The following is a 24479-nucleotide window of genomic DNA, read 5'->3' on the forward strand; positions in this document are numbered from 1 at the left end:
GCTGCAGAGAGACCACGGAAGAAGAGGACTAAAACATATCCATTGGCCTTCCTGAAAAGAAGTTTCAGTGACTTGTCTGAGAACAGTTTTCTGGAGATGGGAAATTAAGCCCATATTCCAAAGGTTCCAGAGGAGTGAAATGGAGATAGGGAATGGAAACAACTGATTCTCTCAGCTGTTTGAAGACATTTGGCAGGGAAGTAGAGGAGAAGGAGGAGAGGTAGTGATCATAGGAGGAAATGGGAGAGACCTGAAAAGTGTAAATGCTGATAGGATGGGTCTAGAGAAGGAGAATGAAAGATACAGGAGAAAGAGGAGGTAAGTGATGGAGCAGGACCCCTTGGGAGACAGGTGGGAGACAGGTGGGAGACAGGCACACGTGGCAGGATTAACCTTAGTTGGGGAGGGCCACCTCATCCGTGGTGCAGAAGAGAAAGCTAGAAGCGTGTGGAAGCAGGGATGTGTGTAGGTTTCTTGAGAAGTTCTGTGCTAATGGCTTCTATTTTCTCTGGGAGGCATCTGGGTAGTTGAATTCACACAAAGATGAGAAGACAAAGAAAAGAGCGAAGTGTTGGCATTCCTTGGGGAGCACCAATCCCATGGGGTGGATGGAGAAGGAGAAACCAATGAAGGGATGACCAGAGAAACGGGAAGAACCAAGCGGTTCCCTAAAGCCAAGGGGAGAGTTTCAATAAGGAGGAAGCGGATCAACATAGCAGAACGAGTGAGGACTAAAATGAACTGCTGGATTAGGCAAACCCAAGAACAGTGAGGCAGGAGTCAAATTGACAGAACTATTAGGAAAGTCATCTGTCTACAGCAAGTAGACAACTCCTAAACTTTAAAAAGATTGAGTGGTAAATGGAAAGAGATAAAAGAAATTCATCTAAGGGCAGTTCGGGGTTAGGTTTTTTTTCCCCTGTGGTCCTGCCATACTCTCCCTGCGGGTGGTGTGGCTCCGTGGAGCAGATGTTCATCTAGTGTGATTTGGAGCTCGGGCTGGAGGCGGAGCTTGTCAGGGGCATGGCTTGTTGGGGGCGGGGCTTGTCAGGGGCTAGTCTGCCCTCCTCACCGGCTGTTCTGGGTACAATACACAGGTTGATAGATGGAACTTTTGTGGCTCTTCCATGGGAACGTTGAGGAACAGAGGTTAAGTAGCTTGCCCAAGTTTCCACAGCTAACACGTAGCAGAACCAGGTTTTGAACCCAGGGAGTCTGGCCGTAGAGTCCACGCACTTAACTACTCTGATCTCCTGTTAAAGATGGGATCCCCAATCCAGCCCTCAAAAGCCTTCATGAACGAGACACTCCAACCCACGAAGTCCAGAAAAATATTTGCTACTTCAGGGAAGGTCTGTCTAAGGAAACTTCTTTAAGGAAGCCTATGGCTAACAGAGCCTCATAGGTAACACATTTTAACCGACACGGGGACTCCTGTTCAGGGGGCTTCATTCCGGAGATTTCTGAGGCTTGAGAAATCTGTAGCTCATGGCCTTGCTGGACTACATCCCAGTAAGGGCCTGATCTGGACCTTGCCATTCTGTCTCCATCCCCATCCTGTTGGCACTTTCCTGGGCACACCATCCTCTTTTCGAGCCCCTTCCTAGGCACTGGAAGTTCCCTGGCCTGGAACATTGTTCCCATCATTCTTTACCTAGACCGCTCAGCTCAAGCATCCTCCATCCACCTCCCAGGGGAAGCCTTCTCTGATGTCCCTGGCACTCCTCCCCTGGCCTTTCCCTAGACCCAGTCAGAGTTAGGGGTCTCCCCACAGTACCACCTAGCACCCCAAAAGGCAGCAGGGTTTACTGATTAGGAAACAGCTTTGGAGTCCAAAAGACTTTTTTTCTCTTACGGGTTCTGAGTCTTTATCGGCTATGTGACTTTGGGCAATTTATTTTACCCCCCGTAAGTCTCATGTGTAAAATGGGAATAATAATACCAGTAGTACCTACGTCATGGGCTCCTAAAGTAAAGTAATCCATGTGAAGCTCAGAGCACAGAGCCCGGCGCCCAGTAGACTGTTGCTATTATTATTATTACCATTCACTTATACTTGGTACGTTTCTGTCTTCACCGCTGCACTTGCAGGCGGGAACTGGGTTTACTCTTTCTTTATGATCTCAGTGCACAGCCATAGCCTGGCATGCAGTGGGTAGTCAGTGAATATTGTGGTACGAATAACTTTCCTGTTTGCTCAAGGTCCTCCACCTGATGTCATGAGAACTGGAAGGGGAACTGGGAGGAAACACGGGCTGCAACCTGCAGGCCTCTGAGCTGTGAAGAAGCTTCTGAGGCAGGGAGCCCTCTTCAGGTGTGGCAGCTGCAGCCATGTGCCCTGTGCTCCCAGCCTTTCTCTCAAGAGCAGTGACACCTGGCAGGCTTTATGTACCCACCAAGAAAGGTGCTTAGAGCAAAGGCAAACAGCCTCTGTCCTGGGGGCTCCAGGTGATGGTGAGCGGGTCCTGGCATGGACCTGCCACCTCATGTGGTTAGTTCCATTTGGATTCTGACCTCTACCTGGTCCCTCATCTCTGATATGTCCCTATGCCTTGACCTCTGTCAGGATTCTTGTACTTTGCGTCTACCTGGCTATCATTAGGTAGCTCATGTTCTCTTTGGTTTGACCTGAAAGCACTGGAATTTTCTGCCCTTGCCAACAATCCTGAGTGATCTCTACCAACCCTGCAATGGGCTTTCCTACCACAGTGCTGTGTTCTCCTACCCACAGTGCCTGCTCCCCTACCCATTTGAATAAAGACCCGAAAAGAGGTGAAGGGGTGAATCTTGCAGCTATCCAGGGGAAAAGCAGAGAGAGTAAAAGGTGCATGAGTGAGCCTGGGATGTAGGAGAAGCAAGGAGGCCATTGGGGCTGGAAGAATAGAGGGGCTGGAGAAGTCGGAGGTGAATTAGGGAGGGGGCAGATTGGGTCCACTTTGTAGGTTCTTGTAAGGACTTTGGTGAATGGGGGTCACTGGAGGGTTTGGGACCAAGGAGTGTGTGATCTGACATATTTCAGAAGGGTGCCTCTGGCTGCTGTGGGATGTTTGAAGGACAGCAGCAGGGAGACCAGTCAAGAGGCTACTGTAAGTATCCAGAGAAGACAGCTACAGCCTTTCTGCTCAGGTTAGAAGTCAGAAATGGGGCCCACAGACTCAGCATCTGGCCCTCCTCTCCTTCCGGGGGCCCGCTGCTCTCAGGGCCACGTGCACGGCCAGTCAGTGGACAGCGCGGCCACTGTACACTGTCTGTTACTGATGGCTGGCTCCAGTCAAATATGAATGGAAATGCTATTCCAGGTGCCATGGTGAGGGCAGGATGGTGGGTGTCAAGTGTACTGTGTGATTGGGCCATTGTGATTATGTAAGGAGTTTTCCCAAGGCGCACGATGAACACTCAAGTTTACAGAAAGCATCACTTAGCAAACACTGTGCAAGGCACGATGCTTGGCCCCATATGTCAGTAACAGCGGCCCCTTTAAAGGACTGACTCTTCAAACTTGAAGGTACCACTCTAGCATTTTGCCTGTATTAGGTCATTTAATCCCCACAAAAACCCTATGAGGAAGGTGTTGTTACTACCTGGTTTTGCAGGTGAAGGAACCGAGGCATAGTTTAAATAATTTGCTCAAGGTTAAGGTAACGCTCAAACCCTCTCTGCATCCCTTTCTAGCTGAGTGTCCTTGGGAAAGCGATGGGGCTCAGATCTGAGCCCAGACAGACCGACTTCAGGCTTGGTGTTCTTAACCATTGTGTGTGTGTGGCGGGGTGGCCCCGGGAGGGGGAAGGCTGAAGGACTAGACTCTGCTTTTAAGGAACTTAAAGTCTAACAGAGTACAAAGAAGTGCTGATCCGGAACTCAGTCCAGGCCTTCAGGCCACAGCAAAATAAGAACACCCAGATTAGCAAGAGAAATTGTGGGAGTTCCCTGGAGGTCCAGTGGTTAGGGCTTGGTGCTTTCATTGCCAAGGCCTGGGTTTGATCCCTGGGCCGGGAACTAAGATCCCACAAGCTGTGCAGTGCAGCCAAAAGAAAAAAGAAAAAAAGAAGAAGAAAGAGAGAAGTTGTTTGTGCGGAGAGCAGAAGAGAAGTATATTCCAAGGGAGCTATCAGGCAACCACAGATATCTGGACATGGATGGTACAGATTGCCCCTTCAGATAAATTCTGCTGCCTTTTGGGCCTCAAGTCACTTCGGCCAGGTGGAAGGAATCTCTCTGTGGAACCTACACCAACCACTCTCTTTTGCCTTCGCAGAGAAACTCGTCCAGAAGATTCACAAGCACAAAGAGAGAGCTGACTTTGTTATTACAAATTAAACTTTAAAGCTTTGAGTATCTGGTATGTGCTGAGCTCACAGTCTAGGAATGGGCAAGCGTTCATCAATAACTAGCACGGTGAGGTCAGGGCCTGAGAGAAGCAGGGAAGGCAGTTGCCAAGGGCCTCGAAGGATGGGGACATATGTTCTGGTTTTGTTTGGGGGTTTTTCTTGTGGAGGGGAGGGGGAGGCTCATAAAAAAATCTAGAAATAGAACTACCATATGATCCAGCAATTCCACTCCTGGGTACACATCCAAAGAGGTGAAAATGCTAATTTGAAAAGATGCACGCATCCCACTGTTCATAGCAGCACTATTTACAATAGCCAAGATATGGAAGCAACCAAAGTGTCCATCAACAGATGAATGGATAAAGGAGATATGCCATATATACACAATGGAATATTACTCAGCCTTAAAAAAGAATGAAATTTTGCCATGTGCAGCAACATGGATGGACTTGGAGGGTCTTATGGTTAGTGACAGAGAAAGACAAATACTGTATAATAGCACACATGTGGAATCTAAAAAATAAAGCAAACTAGTGAATATCACAAAAATAGAGACTCACAGATATAGAGAGCAGACTAGTGGTTACCAGTCGGAAGGGCGGGGGGGAGGGGGAAGATAGGAGTAGGGGATTAAGAGGTACAAACTAATATGTATAAAATAAATAAGCTACAAGGATATATTGTACAACACAGGGAATACAGCCAATATTTTATAATAACTTTAAATGGAGTATAATTTTTATAATAAGTATTGAATCAGTAAGTTGTATACCTGAAACTAATATAATATTGTAAATCAACTATGCATCAATAAAACAGCCAATAAGAAAACAAACAACAAAAAAATATATATGGTAGAGGGAAAGACTCTGTTCACACCACCGACAAAAGCTAAGAAACAGAATTTGGTGCGACAAGATTTGTGATGGATTTATATGAGGAAATTACAAAATTCTACTAAGGCTTATTTTTTAAAGATTTCTATGAATGGATAGAGATACAATGTTTTCCTGGTGGGAAAACTCAATTTAGTAAGAATGTCATTTCTCTACAAATGAATCTCTAAACATAGGGCAACTCTAATCAGAAATCCAAATACGTTTTCTGGAACTTAACCAAATAATTCTAAAGCTCATCAGGGAAATTGGACATGAAATAAGCTGGGCATTTTTGAAAAGAAAAAGGAGAAAGAAGGAAGAGAAGAGGGGACAAGTAAGAGGGAAGAGTCTTCACGGATATTAAAAAAGGAGAACTGTTTGGGTTTTGGGTACCAGTCCCAGCATAGACAGATCAATGTAACAAAATACATAATCCAGAAACAAATTTAAGAAAGGTGCCGGGCTTCCCTGGTGGCGCAGTGGTTGACAGTCCGCCTGCCGATGCAGGGGACACGGGTTCATGCCCCGGTCTGGGAGGATCCCACATGCCGCGGAGTGGCTGGGCCCGTGAGCCATGGCCGCTGGGCCTGCGCGTCCGGAGCCTGTGCTCCGCAACGGGAGAGGCCACCACAGTGAGAGGCCCATGTACCGCAAAAAAAAAAAAGGTGCCTCTGATAAAAATGACATTTCAAGAGAGTGGAAAAAAAATGGACTATTTAAAAATGATGCTGAAGAGCCTACACATGTGACAAAGTTGTGTAGAACTAAATACACACACACATGAGTACGAGTGAAAAAGGCAACATGTAAATATAAGATGGTAGGTTATAGCAATGTTAATATCCTGGTCATGATATTATACTGTAGTTTTGCAAAGTATTAGCAAAAAACTGGGTAAAGTATAAACACACAATTATTTCTTATGATTGCTTATCAGTTTGCAATTATCTCAATAAAAATTTTAACTAAAAATAGTACTGAGAAAAACAAACTAGTATTTTCAAAATGTTAGATCCCTACAGTTAAACAGGAATGATTATCAAGTTTTAAAATTCAAACTGTAAGTGAATACCAGTATATTCTTGGGGTAAGGAAGGACTTTTCTCTCCATGACTCCTAAAGCCAAACGCCACAAAAGAAGATTGATGGAAACTGATAGATTTTCCTACATACAAGTTAAAGTTCAGGGCTTCCCTGGTGGCGCAATGGTTGAGAGTCCGCCTGCCGATGCAGGGGACACGGGTTCGTGCCCTGGTCCGGGAAGATCCCACGTGCCGCGGAGCGGCTGGGCCCGTGAGCCATGGCCGCTGAGCCTGCGCGTCCGGAGCCTGTGCTCCGCAACGGGAGAGGCCACAACAGTGAGAGGACCGCGTACTGCAAAAAAAAAAAAAAAAAAAAAAAAATTAAAGTTCGGCACAGCAACAAAACATGTAAAAATAAACAACAGACATAAATTGGGAAAACTATTTCAAAATATGTAAAAGATGACAAGTTAATTTCTTAAAAATCTATGAAGTGCTCTCACAAATCAATAAGAAAAACAGTAGATACCCTAATTGGAAAATGGACTAAACATGAATAGGAATTCACAAAAGAAGAGAAACAAAAGGCCAATGGACATGAAAAATGTAGGCAATGAAGCAGAAATTGGTAGAGAAAGAAAGTATAAATTATGGAAGAAATATAGTTGAAAAAAACTGAGAGGTGATATCTTATTTACTGATACGAATTAGCTCAGCGTCTGAAACATAGTACATGCTCAGTAAATGTTTGTTGCATGGATGAGTAAGCAGAGAGAAGAACACAGGTGACCTGTCAAGGAGAAGGAATACTTCACGCACATGGGAGAGAATAGAAAGGTAGAAGTGTAGCATAATTTTAAGGGAGAAATGGGCAAATTAGGTGGACTTTGATCATAGAGCCTGTTTTGCCAGTTAAATCAGAAATGATGTCATCAGAAGAAAATCCCTTTGTGTCAACTCCAGAAAGCCTCCAGTGAAAGTACACTCAGATAGGAGAGTCCCTGAGATAAAGTTTAGGGTTTAAACCATTCTTTTCAAGGCCCATTGTCTGAATGTGCAGCCTCTCACTCCTCTTCCCATCCCCCAGTGGGTAACGAGTGCCTTTGCCCTTTTCCAGCCCCATGATTTTGCCATCAAATCTGATGCCGCTCAGCATAAGCAGTGTGATTGACGAGATGCACATCAGATTCAGGGTGCACCTGAATTCTGGTTTGCACTGGGCACCTCAGACTTGTTCTCCAACTTTTAAGTTCACATTTCCATTTTCGGAGGTAACTTAACAGAGACCCTCGCATTTGGGTTAATAGCCTGAGTTCACAGGAAGTGTTTGTCTTCAGTGTTTTTTCCCTCAGTGGGAAAATCAGTCTTAATGAACTAGCCCTTTCTTTCCCCACGACTAGCTAAACTACCGTTTTGTTATACTATTTTCAAACAGCTCTGCCGGCAGTTGTTATACCAATTCCATTTGTGCCACAGGTGTCATGGTGCTTTCTGAAATGGGTTCTCGACTGGCTTTGGGCAAAAGAAAGTTATAATTGCTTTCTGGAACTAATAATATCAAAATTAAATGTTTTTAAGAAAAGGCCCCAACAGACCCTGCAAAGCACAGTTTATTACAGAGCAGTGACTCATTTAGATACAGCCCAGAAGGTGCCTCTACAAAGAATGAGGTTTGAGTCTCTAAAGACTTTTTCAAAGAAATGGAAGGTAGGAGACTAGAAGCAAAGGAAGGAAGGGGGAAAAAAAGGAAAGAAAAACTTGATTTGCTGTAGGGAGCTTTGATTCCCTAGAGCTAGTTTTCTTTGCAAACATGAGGATGTTCGCCAAATGTTTCTAGGAAATTGTAGGTAATGCAGGGTAGGTATGGGTACAGTAGTAACGTACTGTCTTAGCTCAGACTGCTATAACGAATACCATAGACTGGGTGACTAATAAACCACAGAGATTTCTTTCTCTCAGTTCTGGAGGCTGGAATACCAAGATCAGGGTGCCAGCTTGGTTAGGTTCTTGGGTGACAGCTCCCTTAGGTGTTTCAGACTGCTATCTTCGCCTTGTATCCTCACGTAGTTGAGAGCAGAGAAGAAGAAACTAGCTCTCTCTGTTGAATCATAAGGGCACTAATCCATCATGGGCTCCACCCTCATGACCTCATCTAATCCTGTTTACTTCCCAAAGGTTCCACCTCCTAATGCGTCACGTTGAGGGGGTAGGGTTTCAACATATAAATGTGGGGAGGACACAAACGTTCAGTCTGTAACATGTAGGAAATTTCATGAGTTTCTAGGGAAGCAGTACAGACTGGGGAGGAACATATATTATGATAGTATAAATAACACATTGATATTCTTCAGTCTTATATGATTCTGTCATTTAGCTTGCCTGGGCCATACTTCTTTCATCCTTGTTAGATCATACATCTAAGTAAAACCCTAAAAGTTAGAGAAACATCAATATTCTGTAGGTCTTTGACTTTCACACCAGATATCTAGAAGTACTAGGGTCCCACGAAGGAGCTAAAAGGCTGCTGCTGTGGGAAAAGCGAGGTGTTGAGAAGGTGGGCTGGGAGCCATCCCAGGTCAAGCAGAACAGGTGGGCATCACTGTTGTGTACACCAGCTCCCACCACTCCAGGAGAACCTTACATCCCTCTCAGCAGCAGCAAGAAATTCAAAAAGGCAGGTGCATTTGCTTGTGCTGTATCTGGATATCCATTAAAATAAAGGTATCAATTTCGTAATGTCTTGCAGCCAGATCCTCTCACTCATGTTGAAGAAAAGGCACCTTTCCTCAGTTGCCACCTGTGTTGTGCTAGCATTCTACTTAATTGAACCATTTCTTTGTAGTCTTGGGGAGGGCAGTTTTGTTCAAGAGAGAACATAATTACAGGTGCTTTTTTAAAAAATTTATTTATTTATTTATGTGTTCATTTATTTTTGGCTGTGTTGGGTCTTCGTTGCTGTGCATGGGCTTTCTCTAGTTGCGGTGAGCGGGGTCTACTCTTTGTTGCAGAGTGCGGGCTTTTCAGTGCAGTGGCTTCTCTTGTTGCGGAGCATGGGCTCTAGGCGCACAGGCTTCAGTAGTTGTGGCTCGCGGGCTCAGTAGCTGTGGCTCGCGGGCTCTAGAGTACAGGCTCAGTAGTTGTGGCACATGGGCTTAGTTGGTCTGCAGCATGTGGGTTCTTCCCCGACCAGGGCTCAAACCGGTGTCCCCTGAATTGGCAGGCAGATTCTTAACCACTGTGCCACCAGGGAAGTCCCTAGGTGCTTGTTTTTAAGGAATAGTTTCACTGTTTAAAAATTAAGAAAGGGCTTAATTTGTGACCGTAGCCACAGGGCACAATGCTGGACCAGGAAGGAAAACTGAAAGAGGCCAGAGAAAGCCAATTTTGCGTCCCATCGTTCCTTCTTGGTAATTTTCCAGCATTTGGTTGTGGAAAAAGAACCGTGTCAAAGGCGAGGCATTCTTAGCTTGATGTTACTAATTAGAAAGGACTGTCTTTTTAGTTTGTATAAGGAAGATTAGGGTGACCACAAACATGGTGCCATGTGAAATCCCATCAAGCCAAAGGGATGTTTTGTTTATCGGCAGAACTCAACAGAGTGTTTAGGATGGGAAAGGAGAGACTTTTAAAGTTTTAGAAGGTCTTCAAAAACTATGAGTCATCCTCTTGTTCCTTTGCCTTAGTACAGGGGTGCCTCAAGTGTGAGGTGAATGGAAGTTGTTTCTCTCCTGTAGGGCGTGTCAGCATTTGGTACACAACCACAGCTTTCCGTTAGAGCGTTCAAACCCTGGCTTGTCATAGAAAATTCCTGACAGGGGCTTCCCTGGTGGCGCAGTGGTTGGGAGTCCGCCTGCCGATGCAGGGAACACGGGTTCGTGCCCCGGTCCGGGAGGATCCCACATGCCGCGGAGCGGCTGGGCCCGTGAGCCATGGCCGCTGAGCCTGCGCGTCTGGAGCCTGTGCTCCGCAACGGGAGAGGCCCGCGTACCGCAAAAAAAAAAAAAAAATCCTGACAGGGTGTTAACACATAAGCAGTTTCTGGTGTTATTGTGTTGTTTGAGTGGTCATTTACCATTAAACGCTTCACTATAAACAGGTAAGTGTGTGTTGTGTACGTTAACTTCAGTTTATACCCTAGCAGCAGTTAGCCATCAACGGAAGCATCTCTTCTGGAATCCATTCTCAAGACGTGGCTGTTGGGACTTCCCTGGTGGTCCAGGGGTAAAGAATCCGCCTGCCAATGCAGGGGAGGCGGCTTCAATCCCTGGTCCGGGAACTAGATCCCACATGCCGCGGGGCGGTTAAGCCTGAGCACCACAACTACTGAGCTCGCGCGCCGCGTGCTGCAAACTACAAAGCCCACGCACCCTGGAGCCTGCACGCCACAACTAGAGAGAGAAAACCGGTACACCGCAACTAGAGAAAAGCCCGTGCACCGTAACTGGGGAGAAGCCCGTGTGCTACAATGAAGAGCCCACGCTGCAACGAAAGATCCATATGCCTCAATGAAGACCCTGCGTGCTGCAACTAAGACGCGACGTGGCAAAAAAATAGATAAATTAATTAATTAAATAAATTTTTAAAAAGAGGTGGCTGTTTAGCACTATGAATATTGTTATGAAAATCTGTGCCATAGGGCTGAGGTCCCCAACCCCCGGGCCAAGGAGGGGTACCGGTCCATGGCCTATTAGGAGCCGGGCCGCACAGTGCAGCCAAAAAAATAATAATAAAATAATGGAGGGAGGAGCTGGAGGGGGCAGGGAAATAGAGAAGATGCCTGGTGAAAAAACTGCAAGTCCCAGAGAGAAGTCATTTCATTATCCATTGCTTGCTATGTAGCAAAGCGCTCCAAAGTAGTGGCTTAAGCAACAACCATGGACATTTCTCATAATTCTGTGGATCTGTTGGGCTCAGCTGGTGGTTCTTTGGTTCCATCAGGTATCATCTGGTATAACTCATACAACTGCATTTAACTTGGAGCTCGACTGGGGCTGGAATGTCCAAGATGGCTTTACTCAATATCTGGGGAGGCTGGAATGGCTGGGGAGAGCCGAGCCTCTTTCTCCAGCTAAGCGGTCACGCTTCTTACACGGCAACTCATGGATCCAGAGAGAGAAAGACAAAATTGCTGGGCTTCTTACCATTTAAGCCTGGAACTGGTGCAGCCTCACTTCTACCACATTCTGGTGATCAGAGCCAGTCTCAAGGTCACCCAGGATTCAAGGGGAAGCGAAGTAGGCTTCACCTGTTGATGGGAGGACCAATAAGTGCTTACAGGGATGGGAGCAGTTAGCTCAAAATCATCTCTGGAAACAGTTGACCACAGGCAACAAGAGTAAAGGAGGGCAGTCTGAATGGAGAACCTGGGTTCAGGCCAAGCCTCCACCACTCATGAAGGTTACCTGGCTTACTGGTGCCTCAGTTTCCTCACCTGTAACACAAAACCTTGGACGTGAAGGCTGTGTAGAGATAGTGTAGTGTGCCTGATGAGACCCTTGACTCTTCCATCATTGGAACCCACTCCACACCCCCCAACCTCCCCCCCAAGAATAATCCATGGGGTCTGCTCTTGCCCCCTTTTTCCTTCCCAATTGAAATTGGAGGGTCTTTTGAAAAAAACACCCACAAACCCCTATGAAACCTCTTTCATCCCACACAAAGAGGCTTAACATTTCTGAATCAAAAACCAAAAAAAAGAACTTTACTGGTGGCACAGTGGTTAAGAATCCGCCTGCCAATGCAGGGGACACGGGTTCAAGCCCTGGTCCAGGAAGATCCCAGATGCCGCGGAGCAACTAAGTTGTGCATCACAACTACTGAGCCTGCGCTCTAGAGCCCGTGAGCCACAACTACTGAAGCCTGAGCGCCTAGAGTCCGTGCTCCGCAACAAGAGAAGCCATCGCGATGAGAAGCCCGCGCACCACAACGAAGAGTAGCCCACACTCGTTGCAACTAGAGAAAGCCCGCACGCAGCAAGAGACCCAATGCAGCCAAAAATAAATAAATAATAATTTTAAGAAAAAACAACCCCCCCAAAAAATTCTAAAAATAAATTTTTTTTATTAAAAAATTTTTTTAATAAAAATTTTTTTAAAAGATTATGAAAACATTTATTCAAGTCAAAGTTTGATTTCTCGGTGTATTAACGAGATGAATCAAGAGGAATGCTTCTTCTGGGCAGGTGTTTACCTGCAATCTGAGGAAACATTCCAGAATATTATAACATATTTTTCTCAGTTTAAAGGTAATAAATGATATAAATCATTAAGAAAGAATTATCACCACCCTGAAATAACCGATTAAAACTTTTGTGTCTTTCCCTTTATTTTGTTTTTTTCTGTGTATGTCTGTGGCAGACATTGACTGTTTTGAGGTCCCTCTCTTCCTCAGGGGCGCTGGTAAACCCTGACCAGTCTAAGAGGAAATCCATTCCTCCTGTAGATAACTGGTTTGAGAAGTGGGTGTGTGACACGGTGCTGCTTAATGGTATACAATGGGAATTTTGCTAGGGGGTTTCTGGAAAGGATTCTCTCCTCCGATAAAGACGTAAACAAGGCAGGAACACAACATGTTCTGACTCTGGACACTGATGTGTGAGGAGGTAACTCCTGAAGCTTTTGGCGTGGAGTGGGGACTAGACGACATGTTGATGGAGCCAGAGCCAGAAAGGTGAAATGTTCGAAATCCACCTAATTAACCGTTCCTGGAGCTGCCCTATCTCCAAATTTCATGTTCTGTGAGATAATATATCCCCTTCATGTTTAAGCTACCCCTACTTATGATTTGCTCTTACTGGCATCCAAAAGCACCCTAAGTGCTACAATATATATAGCTGTATAAATATATTTTGTAAAGTTTATTCTTTCATCCAACAAATATTTAATGAGGATGTCCCAGGCGTGAGTCATTCCGCAGACACACTTTGGCTCTGCTTTTTTCCACTTAACGTTTTCTCTAGTCATTAAAAATTATTTATACATGTAATTTTTAAATTGAAGCATAGTTGACGTACAATATTATATAAATTACAGGTGTACAATATAGTGATTCACAATTTTTAAAGGTTCTCCATTTATAGTTATTATAGAATATTAGCTGTATTCCCTGTTTATATGTCCTTATAGCTTGTTTTGTACATAATATATATATCTTATGTATACAGAATTTTAAAAAATTTATTTTATTGAAGTATAGTTGATTTACAATGTTGTTTTATTTCCGCTGTACAGCAAAGTGATTCAGTTATACATATATATGTATATATTCTATTTCATATTCTTTTCCATTATGGTTTATTACAGGGTATTGAATATAGTTACCTGTGCTATACAGTAGGTCATTGTTGTTTATACATTTTATATATAAAAGCTTACATCTGCTAATCCCAAACTCCCACTCCATCCCTCCCACATCCCCCTCCCGCTTGGCAACCACAAGTCTGTTCTCTATTATCTGTGAGTCTGTTTCTGTTTTGCAGATAAATGCATTTGTGTCATATTTTAGGTTTCACGTATAAATGATATCATATGGTATTTGTCTTTCTCTTTCTGACTTACTTCACTTAGTATGATAATCTCTAGGTCCATCCATGTTGCTGCAAGTGGCATTATTTCATTCTTTCTGATGGCTGAGTAGTTTTCCATTATTTATATGGACCACATCTTCTTTATCCATTCGTCTGTCAGTGGACACAGGTTGTTTCCATGTCTTGGCTACTGTAAATAGTGCTGCTATGAACATAGGGATGCAGGTATCTTTTCGAATTACAGTTGTGTCCAGATATATGCCCAGGAGTGGGATTGCTGGATCATATGGCAACTCTATTTGTAGTTTTCGGAGGAACCTCCATATTGTTTTCTGTAGTGGTGCACCAATTTACATTCCCACCAACAGTGTAGGAGGGTTCCTTTTTCTTCACGCCCTCTCCAGCACTTATTATTTGTAGACTTTTTTTTTTTAACATCCTTATTGGAGTATAATTGCTTTACAATGGTGTGTTAGTTTCAGCTTTATAACAAAGTGAATGAGTTATACATATACATATGTTCCCATATCTCTTCCCTCTTGCGTCTCCCTCCCTCCCACTCTCCCTATCCCACCCCTCCAGGCGGTCACAAAGCACCCAGCTGATCTCCCTGTGCTATGCGGCTGCTTCCCACTAGCTATCTATTTTACGTTTCGTAGTGTATATATGTCCATGCCACTCTCTCACTGTGTTATTTGTAGACTTTTAATGATGGCCATTCTGACCGGTGTGAGGTGGTACCTCATTGTAGTTTTGATTTGCATTTCTCTAATAATTAGCAATGATGAGCATCTTTTCATGTGCCTATTGGCGATCTGTATGTCTTCTTTGGAGAAAGGTCTATTTAGGTCTTTTTCCCATTTTTTTGACTGGGTTGTTTGTTTTTTTATTCCTGAGTAGTATGAGCTGTTACATTTTGGAAATTAAGCCGTTATTGGTCGCATCATTTGCAATATTTTCTCCCAGTCCGTAGGTTGTCTTTTCATTTTGTTTACCATTGCTGTGCAAAAGCTTATGAGTTTGATTAGGTCCCATTTGTTTATTTTTATTGCCTTGGGAGACTGACCTAAGAAAACATTGGTATGATTTATGTCAGAGAATATTTTGCCTGTGTTCTCTTCTAAGAGTTTTATGGTGTCATGTCTTATATTTAAATCTTTAAGCCATTTTGAGTTTATTTTTGTGTAGGGTGTGACAGTGTGTTCTAACTTCATTGATTTACATGCGGCTTTCCAACTTTCCCAACACCACTTGCTGAAGAGACTGTCTTTTCCCCATTGTATATTCTTTCCTTCTTTGCCAAAGATTAACTGACTGTAGGTGTGTGAGTTTATTTCTGGGCTTTCTATTCTGTTCCATTGATCCCTATGTCTGTTTTTGTGCCAGTACCATGCTGTTTGATTACTGTAGCTTTGCGGTATTGTCTGAAGTCTGGGAGGGTTTTGCCTGCTGCTTTGTTCTTTTTTTCCTCAGGATTGCTTTGGCAATTCTGGGTCTTTTATGGTTCCATATAGATTTTAGGATTATTTGTTTTAGTTCTGTTATGTATGTGTAATTTTAATGGCTTCATTTTAATGGCTACTTTTATTTAGTCCTTGCCCTGTTATCTGACACTTAGGTTGCTAAAGATTTTCATTATTAAAAGTAAAGACAGGGTGACATCACTGTACATAATTAGTCACATTTCTAATACTTTGGGGGATATATTCCTAAAAATAAAATAAACAGAGAGAAAGATATAAATATTTTTTAGATGTCTGATGCATATTCCCAAATTGCTTTCTAGACAGTTTATGCCAATTTGTATGTCCCCATGCAGTGTTTGAAACTTGCTACTGCATCTGAAGTCACTCTCATAATATACATTTTTCCCCAAATGTTTCTGGAAAAAATTATGATTTAAGTCTACAGGACACATTTGCCCAACAAGTCAATGGCATAAAAAAAAAAAAGGGAAGGGAGACTGTTAACAAATGAAAGAGACTTAAAAGATATACTGCATGGACCTTATTAGGATCCTGATTCATACAGATGGTCTGTAAAAATATATTTTTGAGAGACTGAAATATGGACTGGGTATTGGTGTTAAAGAGTTAGTGTTGGGCTTCCCTGGTGGCGCAGTGGTTGAGAGTCCACCTGCCGATGCAGGGGACACGGGTTCGTGCCCCAGTGCGGGAAGATCCCACATGCCTCGGAGCGGCTGGGCCCGTGAGCCATGGCCACTGGGCCTGCGCGTCCGGAGCCTGTGCTCTGCAACGGGAGAGGCCACAGCAGTGAGAGGCCCATGTACCGCAAAAAAAAAAAAGAGTTAGTGTTAATTTTGTTAGGTGTGATAACGACTTAGTGGTTATACTGGGAAAATAAAGCCCTTGTCAGTTACAGGTGCATCATTATTAATGGATGAAATGGCATGCTGTCTGGGATTTACTTTAAAAAATTCCAGCAAATAAAGGGGGTAGGGTGGGATAGGAGAAACATGATTGGCAAGATCTTGACAATTGCTGAAACTGGGAAATGAGGGCTTATTTTAGTAGTCTCTCTACCTCTGTATATATTTGAAAAATATAATGCAAAGCTTTTTGATTTTTCACCTTGACTAATTTTTTGAAAGAATATGTAGTTGACACTATACGCATGAAAGGGTGGGAGACGGTAGACCTATTCTCCTCTCTTCATCGTCTGAGTGAAGGGCTCTTCTGGGGTTGACTGGGATGCTGGCAGTGCCTAATTGCTTCATTCCTGGCCCCAAGGACACCAGGGAGCCCCGTTTGGTCCCAGGAGCACATTAAAACAGATCTGAAATGGCCAAGGGAGCTCAGCCGAAGTAGACTGCCAGGCGAGCTCCCTTGGCCTCCAAACCAAACCTAGGTGCCCTTGATCCCCAATCAGCTAGCTCATCTGCTCCCAGACTCAGGGGCTGGACACAAATCAAAAGACTGCAGGCTTGAAGCACAGGAAAGAAACCGTATATTGGAAAGCACCACCTGTGACAATCAGATTCATTTGTGTGCCTATGAAATACAAAGAGACCGAATGCATGGGGTATAACAAGTTTTTTAAACTGATTTAATGGCATCACGCGTTGGGAGAGGCACACATACATTCAGAAATGTAAGTGAAGACTGTAGGGTTTCAGCTTCTGATTCAGCCGATCCCCTGATTTTGGTACCAGATCTGGCAGCTACTACAGTCTGGGTGTCTATGTAAAGCATTAGACGCTTGGTTAATTTCCCTCTCTCAGTTCTACTTACAGTGTGGACACCTGACAGTGGTTTCACTCACTTAGTGTAGGCAGGTGGAAAGATCACAAGCCTGGGAGACAAGATAAATCTAGGTTCTAACTCTGGCTTTACTTTACACCTGTACACCCGGGAGCGGGCCTGGGTATTAGGAGTCAGTGATACCTGGCAGAGGGCAGGCCTTTGATAATGCCTGCGTCCTTTTCCTCCACTAAGGAGGACCCTGAGGCTTATTATTCCCAATCCAAGGGATCCGTAATGCTCAGTATTATGGGACTCTAAAAAGTGGGAGACTTTCTATGAAAAAGCCTGCATTATTAGCTGACACACTGTTAAGCTCTGAGAGTAGTAAAAGCCATGGCAACACCTCTAACTGCAAATATTAGGAAGCTGTCTCCTGTTGCTTCTATGAATAACACCGCTTGTGCCATCTTCTGTCATTTTTGCTGATTGAAAAGATGGTAGTGATCAAGCAAATAGTGTAGGTAATGGAAAGTCACAGGTTTAGGGAGGGTGGGAGGGAGGGAGACGCAAGAGGGAAGAGATATGGGGACATATGTACATGTATAACTGATTCACTTTGTTATAAAGCAGAAACTAACACACCATTGTAAAGCAATTATACTCCAATAAAGATGTTAAAAAAAAAGTCACAGGTTATCCTTTCTTTCATAAAATTGAATGTTTTAAAACCAACCAAACAAGATAGAATATAGAGAGTTTAAATCCCTGGAACGTGTTGCAAAATCACTAGAAGTCTCAGTCATTGGAAAACAATCAGCTTATCAAGCTTGTCAGCTGGCTTCAGCAACACGTCTACATGGAACCCAGTCATTCATCCCAAGTGAGGCTGCATTTGGGACCCTGAAGCCAGGATAGCACCACTGTGACTTTACTTTGGCCCTTGACTCACTCTGCCTTGTTTTGTAGACAGCAGTTTATCTGTCGCAGCCTGGATGATGGGCTCCTGGAGGCCGAAGACCTTGTCCAGGCCATCATTGTGTGGCCCAGACACCTAGTGCTGCCCCTGACCTTAACAGATGCTCAGTAAATAATTGTTCTTACCTTTGACTGAGAGCTACTCATTACTCCTGCTTCTCTGCTCTCCAAGAGGAAAATCATTAAGTTCCTTCTGGGATCAGAGGAAGATTTTGTAAAAGAAAACATTTGCCCACTTGAGTCTTGTGTTACACAAGAAAGCTCTCTGATTGTTGGCAAATGCCTCCCCTCACTCCTCCACATATACACCTGTTGTTACCTCTGGGCCTTCCCTTTTTTTAAATATATTTTTTAATTTAAGAAATACAGCTCAAAAAGTGAGTTGCCCTGTTGAATTGTTTTTTGTTGTTATTGTTTTTTATTGGGATATAGTTGCTTTACAATGTTGTGTTAGTTTCCACCGCACAACAAAGTGAATCAGCTGTATGTATACATATATCCCCTCCCTCTTGGACCTCCCTCCCACCCCACCCCCCATCCCACCCAACTAGGTCACTGCAGAGCACCCAGCTGAGCTCCCTGTGCTATATAGCAGGTTCCCACTAGCTATCTGTTTCACTCATGGTAGTGTATATATTGTCAATCTCAGTCTCCAAATTCATCCCATCCCCTCTTCTCCTCCGCGTCCACATGTTCATTCTCTATGTCTGTGTCTCTATTCCTGTCCTGCAAATAGGTTCATATGTACCATTTTTCTAGATTCCACATATATGCGTTAATATACAGTATTTGTTTTTCTCTTTCTGACTTACTTCATTCTGTATGACAGACTCCAGGTCCATCCACGTCTCTACAAATGACCCAATTTCGTTCCTTTTTATGGCTGAGTAATATTCCATTGTATATATGTACCACAACTTCTTTATCCATTCGTCTGTCGATGGGCATTTAGGTTGCTTCCATGACCTGGCTCTTGTAAATAGTGCTGCAATGAACATTGGGGTGCATGTGTCTTTTTGAATTATGGTTTTCTCAGGGTATATTGGGCCTTCCCTATTTTCAATAACTTTATCCTTTTTTTGGAATGTTGTTGAGTCAATAAATGACTGCAGATAAACATTTCTTCTTTTTCCTGCGTGTTGCCTCAGTTCTGTTTCAATGAAGACAGCCACAATACTCTGCTAGCCTTACAGCTTTGGGGCAAGGGCTCCAGCTTTCATTTTTATATCTTCTTAGTGCAGAAGCATTCACAAGCTTTACTGGTTTCAGGAATTCACTGAGCCAGAGGAGGTTCCCCCCGCAGCCCTAAGTGATCAGGAACTAATCACTCCACACCTTGGTCACTCCTCCGTGTTCTTCAGACTGGGTAGAAAAAGACACTGCTCTCAGCTCAGTCCTTAAACTCAGTAAGTTTTTTCTTAATTCTCCACTACTTCAACCTCCTCATTGCAACTCAAGCTTGGGGATAAGAATTAAAGTTACTAACAAGAGAAAAGACAGCAAAGAGAGAATTTCCTTACATCATAATGAAGATATCTAACAAATGAAACCTACACTGTCAAGAGTCACTAAAGGCCTTTAATTTTCAAAACAAGAGTTCCCAGAGAAGAGATGATGGTCTGACTTTCTCTCTACCATTAAAGGGCCAGGACTGTAACTCCCAGTGGAATTATTCCCTGCCCCTCGCTCCTTCCTTACCTGATCACCCATTCCACTCCATGCCAACCAGCTAAAAAACAATCAATATCTTCCTGCAGGCTCTTGGCTATATAGTGTTAATTTCCTACCCTAGATAGACCCTTGTATGCTGAGAAAGGAAAATTGAATTTACTTGGAAAACTAAATGGTAACACAGTATGCACACCTAGGTGTTTGGGAAAGGTGGCCCATTGACTCCACATGAGGAAGCAGGAAGTCATAATCCCAGAAGTTCACGAATCGCGAGGTCTGATCTGACCACGTCCCAGGATGCACTGGGAGGCAGCCACGGGCTGAGCTGTGGCAGCAAAGAAAAGTGTTGGCTTGATGATAGCAGGGTGTTATCAGGAAAGAGGATAATGGGTGAATCCTAGAGATCCCAATGATGCGGCCTCGGTTAGGAAACTGAGCTTGATAATAAAGAAAAAATACAAAGAAGGAGGTTTGACTTGAATAAAAAATCTGAACCCAGGGTGGCATGATGAGTACTTATTTTTCAGATGGTGTTTATTTTCAGAAGGACTTTGATGCCCATCCCCTCAAACAAATCAGACTCCTCATGTTTACTGAATCATTTGCTTGGAAGAATTTCGTGTCCCTCACAGTGGGCTGAAGATTAGTGCCCCTGAGTGAGAAACACTGAGTGTATTTTTCTTCCGTTTCTCCTTTTTCTTAGTGATGTCCACTGTCCTACAGTTGGTATCCTTACTATCATATCTGTGTGTAGGGGTAGAAAGGTCAAGAAAGTCAAAACTGTGAACAGTAAGAGACAAAGGCAAGAGAGACTTTTTATATGTTATCAAACTATAACAACTAACACGTCAGCTACCACTCCCAAAGCATGAGAGTTTTGTTTAAAGGTGGGAAAATCTTGAGCAAATTGTTCATTTCCGTATATGCTGGCATGTGCTGTTTCTCTGCCTGAAACATCACCACCACCACGCACACACACACACATCTACACACGCACACGCACACACACATACACACACATATACACCCGCACGCACACGTGCACCCTCCTTGCCTTGCCTAACTCCTCTTTAGCTTTAGGTTCTTCTCCCTGTTTAGTCTTCCTAGACTCCAAGTCTGAGATGGGTTTCCCTCTTAATAGCTCCCATAAGACCCTGAACATTCTCCAGCACCACGCTTATCACACCACTGATCACAAAACATAGTAATCACTTCACTACATTAGAGCTCCATGAAGGCAGACCAGATCTATCTTCCTCCACAGTTCTATCCCCCATTCCTGGAATGGCAGCCAATAAGTCTTTATAGAGTAAGTGAATTCTGTAAGACTTTTCTTTGTATGAGCCTTCGTTTATCTCTCTGAACAATGTCTGTTAAGTATGGTCGTTCAGGTCATCTACTGTGTGAGGACATCTCTAGCAGAATCGGGAGGGGAGGCTAAAATCCAGCCCGCATTCTCGTCACCAAGCCACTGTGACTGGTGGTATCCACTCAGAGGAAGAGGTACCTTTTTCTGATTTGCACTGTGGCACCATATGGGCTTTGAGCAGCCCAGCTCTGAACAACACTTAGTGTCTTCAAAAGCAAGTCAGAATTCTCCCTCTCCTTCCTAGAAAGGCTAGGACAGAGTGCTTTTACAAAACTGTTTCTTCAGGTCCTTTGCCAGCCATCAAAGCCAAGACTGCCCCCATTCACGGCAGAGATCACCCTCACTCTCCTCTGATTTTTGTCTCCTGCAGGGTTTGGGATGACGACTCCAGCAACAGTAGAAGGAAAAATCTTTCTGATCTTTTATGGTCTCCTCGGGTGCTCCAGCACCATCTTGTTCTTCAACCTCTTCCTGGAGCGCCTGATCACCGTCATCGCCTGCATCATGAAATTGTGCCACCAGCAGCAGCTCCAGAGGCGGGGGGCCTTGCCTCAGCAGAGCCTGAAGAACCCGGGGAAGGGTGAGGTGGACAGCTTGGCTGGCTGGAAGCCCTCCGTGTACTATGTCATGCTGATCCTGTGCATGGCCTCCCTCCTCATCTCCTGCTGCGCGTCCGCCATGTACACCTCCGTGGAAGGATGGAGCTACTTCGACGCACTCTACTTCTGCTTTGTGGCTTTCAGCACCATTGGCTTTGGGGACCTCGTCAGCAGCCAGAACGCCCGGTATGCTAGCCAGGGCCTCTACCGCTTCGCCAACTTCGTCTTCATCCTCATGGGCGTCTGCTGCATCTATTCCTTGTTCAATGTCATCTCCATCCTCATTAAACAGTCCGTGAACTGGATCCTGAGGAAGGTGGATGGCGGGTGCTGCCAACAATGCCAGAGAAGACTCTTGCAGTCCCGGAGGAACGTGGTGATGCCAGGCACTGTCCAGAACCGGTGCAACATCTCCATAGAAACGGATGGAGTCATAGAGAGTGACACGGATGGGCGGCGTCTCTCCGGTGAGATGATCTCCATGAAGGACTTCTTGGCGGCCAACAAGGTCTCACTAGCCATCCTCCAGAAGCAGCTGTCCGAAACGGCCAATGGCTGCCCCCACCAGACCAGCACTCTGTCGCTGGACGATGAATTCTCAGGGGGGATAGGAGCCTTTGCAATAATGAACAACAGGCTGGCAGAGACCGCTGGGGACAGGTAGGGGCCAGGAGAGTATGGACAGCGAGGGTACTGCCACCCAACTCAGCTCTGTGCCCTGGCTGGGTTCATTCTGTTCCTTCTAGCCTGGAGCCCAGCTTGAGAAATCTCATCTTCTTGTCTCCAGCCACTTCCCAGAGCTGCGGGAACCTGCAGCCTTGATGCCTTTCTCCTTATCTTTATTCTTTAAGTCTGAATTCAGTCTTTTAAAAATGAACCACAAAAGCAGTCTAAGACATCGTATTGTCTTCTTTACCCACCTTGCTCCAGGGCTTTAACTGCCTAAGAGAGGGAGGGCTTCCTTAAGCCTTGATCTCCTGCTGCTCTATTCTTCATTTGGAAATAAAAATCCTGAAGATTCTGACTTTCCCCTGGAACTCTGAACAGCTGAATTCACTGCCTCTCTTAGTCCCGTCAACAAAGGGAGGGTGGGAACTGTTTGAGAATGTGACTGGGCTTTCTTTTTGCTGGGCTTCCTTCTAGGCAGATTCATCCATGGGGCCATGGCTAGGGAAAGCATCTGTTCCTCTTTATAGCTGCTTCTCAATTTTTGTTTTTCTTTTCTTTTGTTTTTAAGCTCTTAACGCTTGACTAAGGTGTCTGTGGGACCTCAGTGTGGTAAGAAAAGAAAATTCAGCTTCAGGCCTTTAAACTGAGGCATGGTAGTGGGAAGACTCGCTCTTGTCACTAAAGAATAGAGCTTAACGTGTTAAGCTCTATTCTTAACACGTTAAGCTCTGTTCTTAACACGTTAAACTCTATTCTTAACACGTTAAGCTCTGTTGAATGGATCCTTTGAATGGTTCCAGAGCCCACTTCATTTTTACCAGGGTTTGGGGCCCATTGCAAAGATAATGGCTGACTATTTATTCAAATCGAAAGTTTAATAAATCCTCATTTTATTAACGAAGATTACACGAGTGCTCATTGAGGGCATTGCGGGGAGGGTGCCTAATTAGACAGGCACTTATTGCGCTCAGAGAAAAAGGAAACAGGAAGTTAACTTCTAGGAATGCAGACATCATCTTGGATTCTTGGCTGGAGAAACATTCTAGACCAGATAATGAAACTTGCCTTCTCTTGTCTAATCCGTTTCAGTTCTGCCTTGTGGTATTGTAACAAGTCGAATTACATAACCTCCCATGTTGTTAAAGCGGTCCATGCTAGGAACAAGAGCTGTTGATCTTCTACGTCTACGCAGGAGAGAAGATTTGGGGGGATGAGAGCAGAGTTCATAAGAGATAGCTGCACTTTTTATAAGAATGGTGTCCAAAAGGCACTTTCAGAAATGAGGAAGAAAGATGGGCGCCATAAAGAAGACAAAGCAGAAAAGCTCTGCCCAGTGAAACTGAGCTGTTGAGCAGAAAGCATCAGGCTGGGAGGACCCTTAGGAACCATCCCATTCAACCCCCTTGTTTTTGACACAAGGAAACAGAGGCACGCGGGGATGGCTCCTTGTCTGAATGCTCAGGGCTGATGGGACGCAGCTAGGAGAAGCGCCCGGGTCTCTGCTGAAGTCTGGGCTCTCCACCCATTGCTCTACCCAGCCTCGGAACACCCCCAACAGCTCCCTCTCCAGGCTGAGTTGACTTTTCTTCCAGCTGGCAAACCCAGATATTTTCTTTACGGTACCAGGAGTGCCCTAGAACCAAAGTGCAATAAGCAGCAGCGCTGGGCTTTGAACTTAGGGCTGTGAAGCTCCAAAGTCAGAGATCTTCAACCATTACCTTGTATCACTCTTACAGGGCAGCAGCCTGGAGCTACTGCAAAACCCTTGTTAGGAACTTCTGATCATAAACTGAGCTCCCTGGGGGCTCTGACCTGCACGAGGCACTGTGGGGATGGGGAGAGCATCTGGGTCCCTGCCCGTAGGGGATTTCTTGATCTCCACATTCCTGGTACAGGGACTGGCACGAAGCAAGGACTTGCTTCTCTAACCTGGGTCCCTAGAGATCTCGCAGGTGTACCAAGAGGCCAAGGAGCATCAGTATAAGCAAGCCTCATCTTCCTGGAGGGTCAGTTTTACTAAATGATTTTTGCAGAGAAATGTTATGTCAAAACACATCTATTTAAGTAGGTCCCGAAATTGGCGTAAACATTTAAGCGAAACATGAAAAACATTTGTGATCTTATGATGAGCTTTCTAAGTCTTCTCAGAGTCTCAGAGGATGAGTTTGTTCTCCTCTAGGTTGGGGGTTCCCTGGTGGAAACACTTGAGAACCAGTGTAAGGAGAGAAAAGTGCGATGCA

General features: G+C 44.5%; 1 protein-coding gene across 1 annotated transcript in view; it reads left to right on the forward strand.

The window, feature by feature from the left end:
* Nucleotides 1-22400, forward strand: part of KCNK13 (potassium two pore domain channel subfamily K member 13) — a 113116-nt gene extending 90716 nt beyond the window's left edge. The window contains exon 2 of the mRNA XM_032623778.1: nucleotides 21342-22400. Within this exon, the coding sequence (XP_032479669.1) occupies nucleotides 21342-22234 (893 nt within the window). The 3' untranslated portion in view covers nucleotides 22235-22400. The remainder of the gene's footprint in view (nucleotides 1-21341) is intronic.
* The last annotated feature ends 2079 nt before the right edge of the window (nucleotides 22401-24479 follow it).

The sequence above is a fragment of the Phocoena sinus genome, chromosome 2 (genome assembly GCF_008692025.1).
Source record: "Phocoena sinus isolate mPhoSin1 chromosome 2, mPhoSin1.pri, whole genome shotgun sequence".
NCBI lineage: Eukaryota > Metazoa > Chordata > Mammalia > Artiodactyla > Phocoenidae > Phocoena > Phocoena sinus.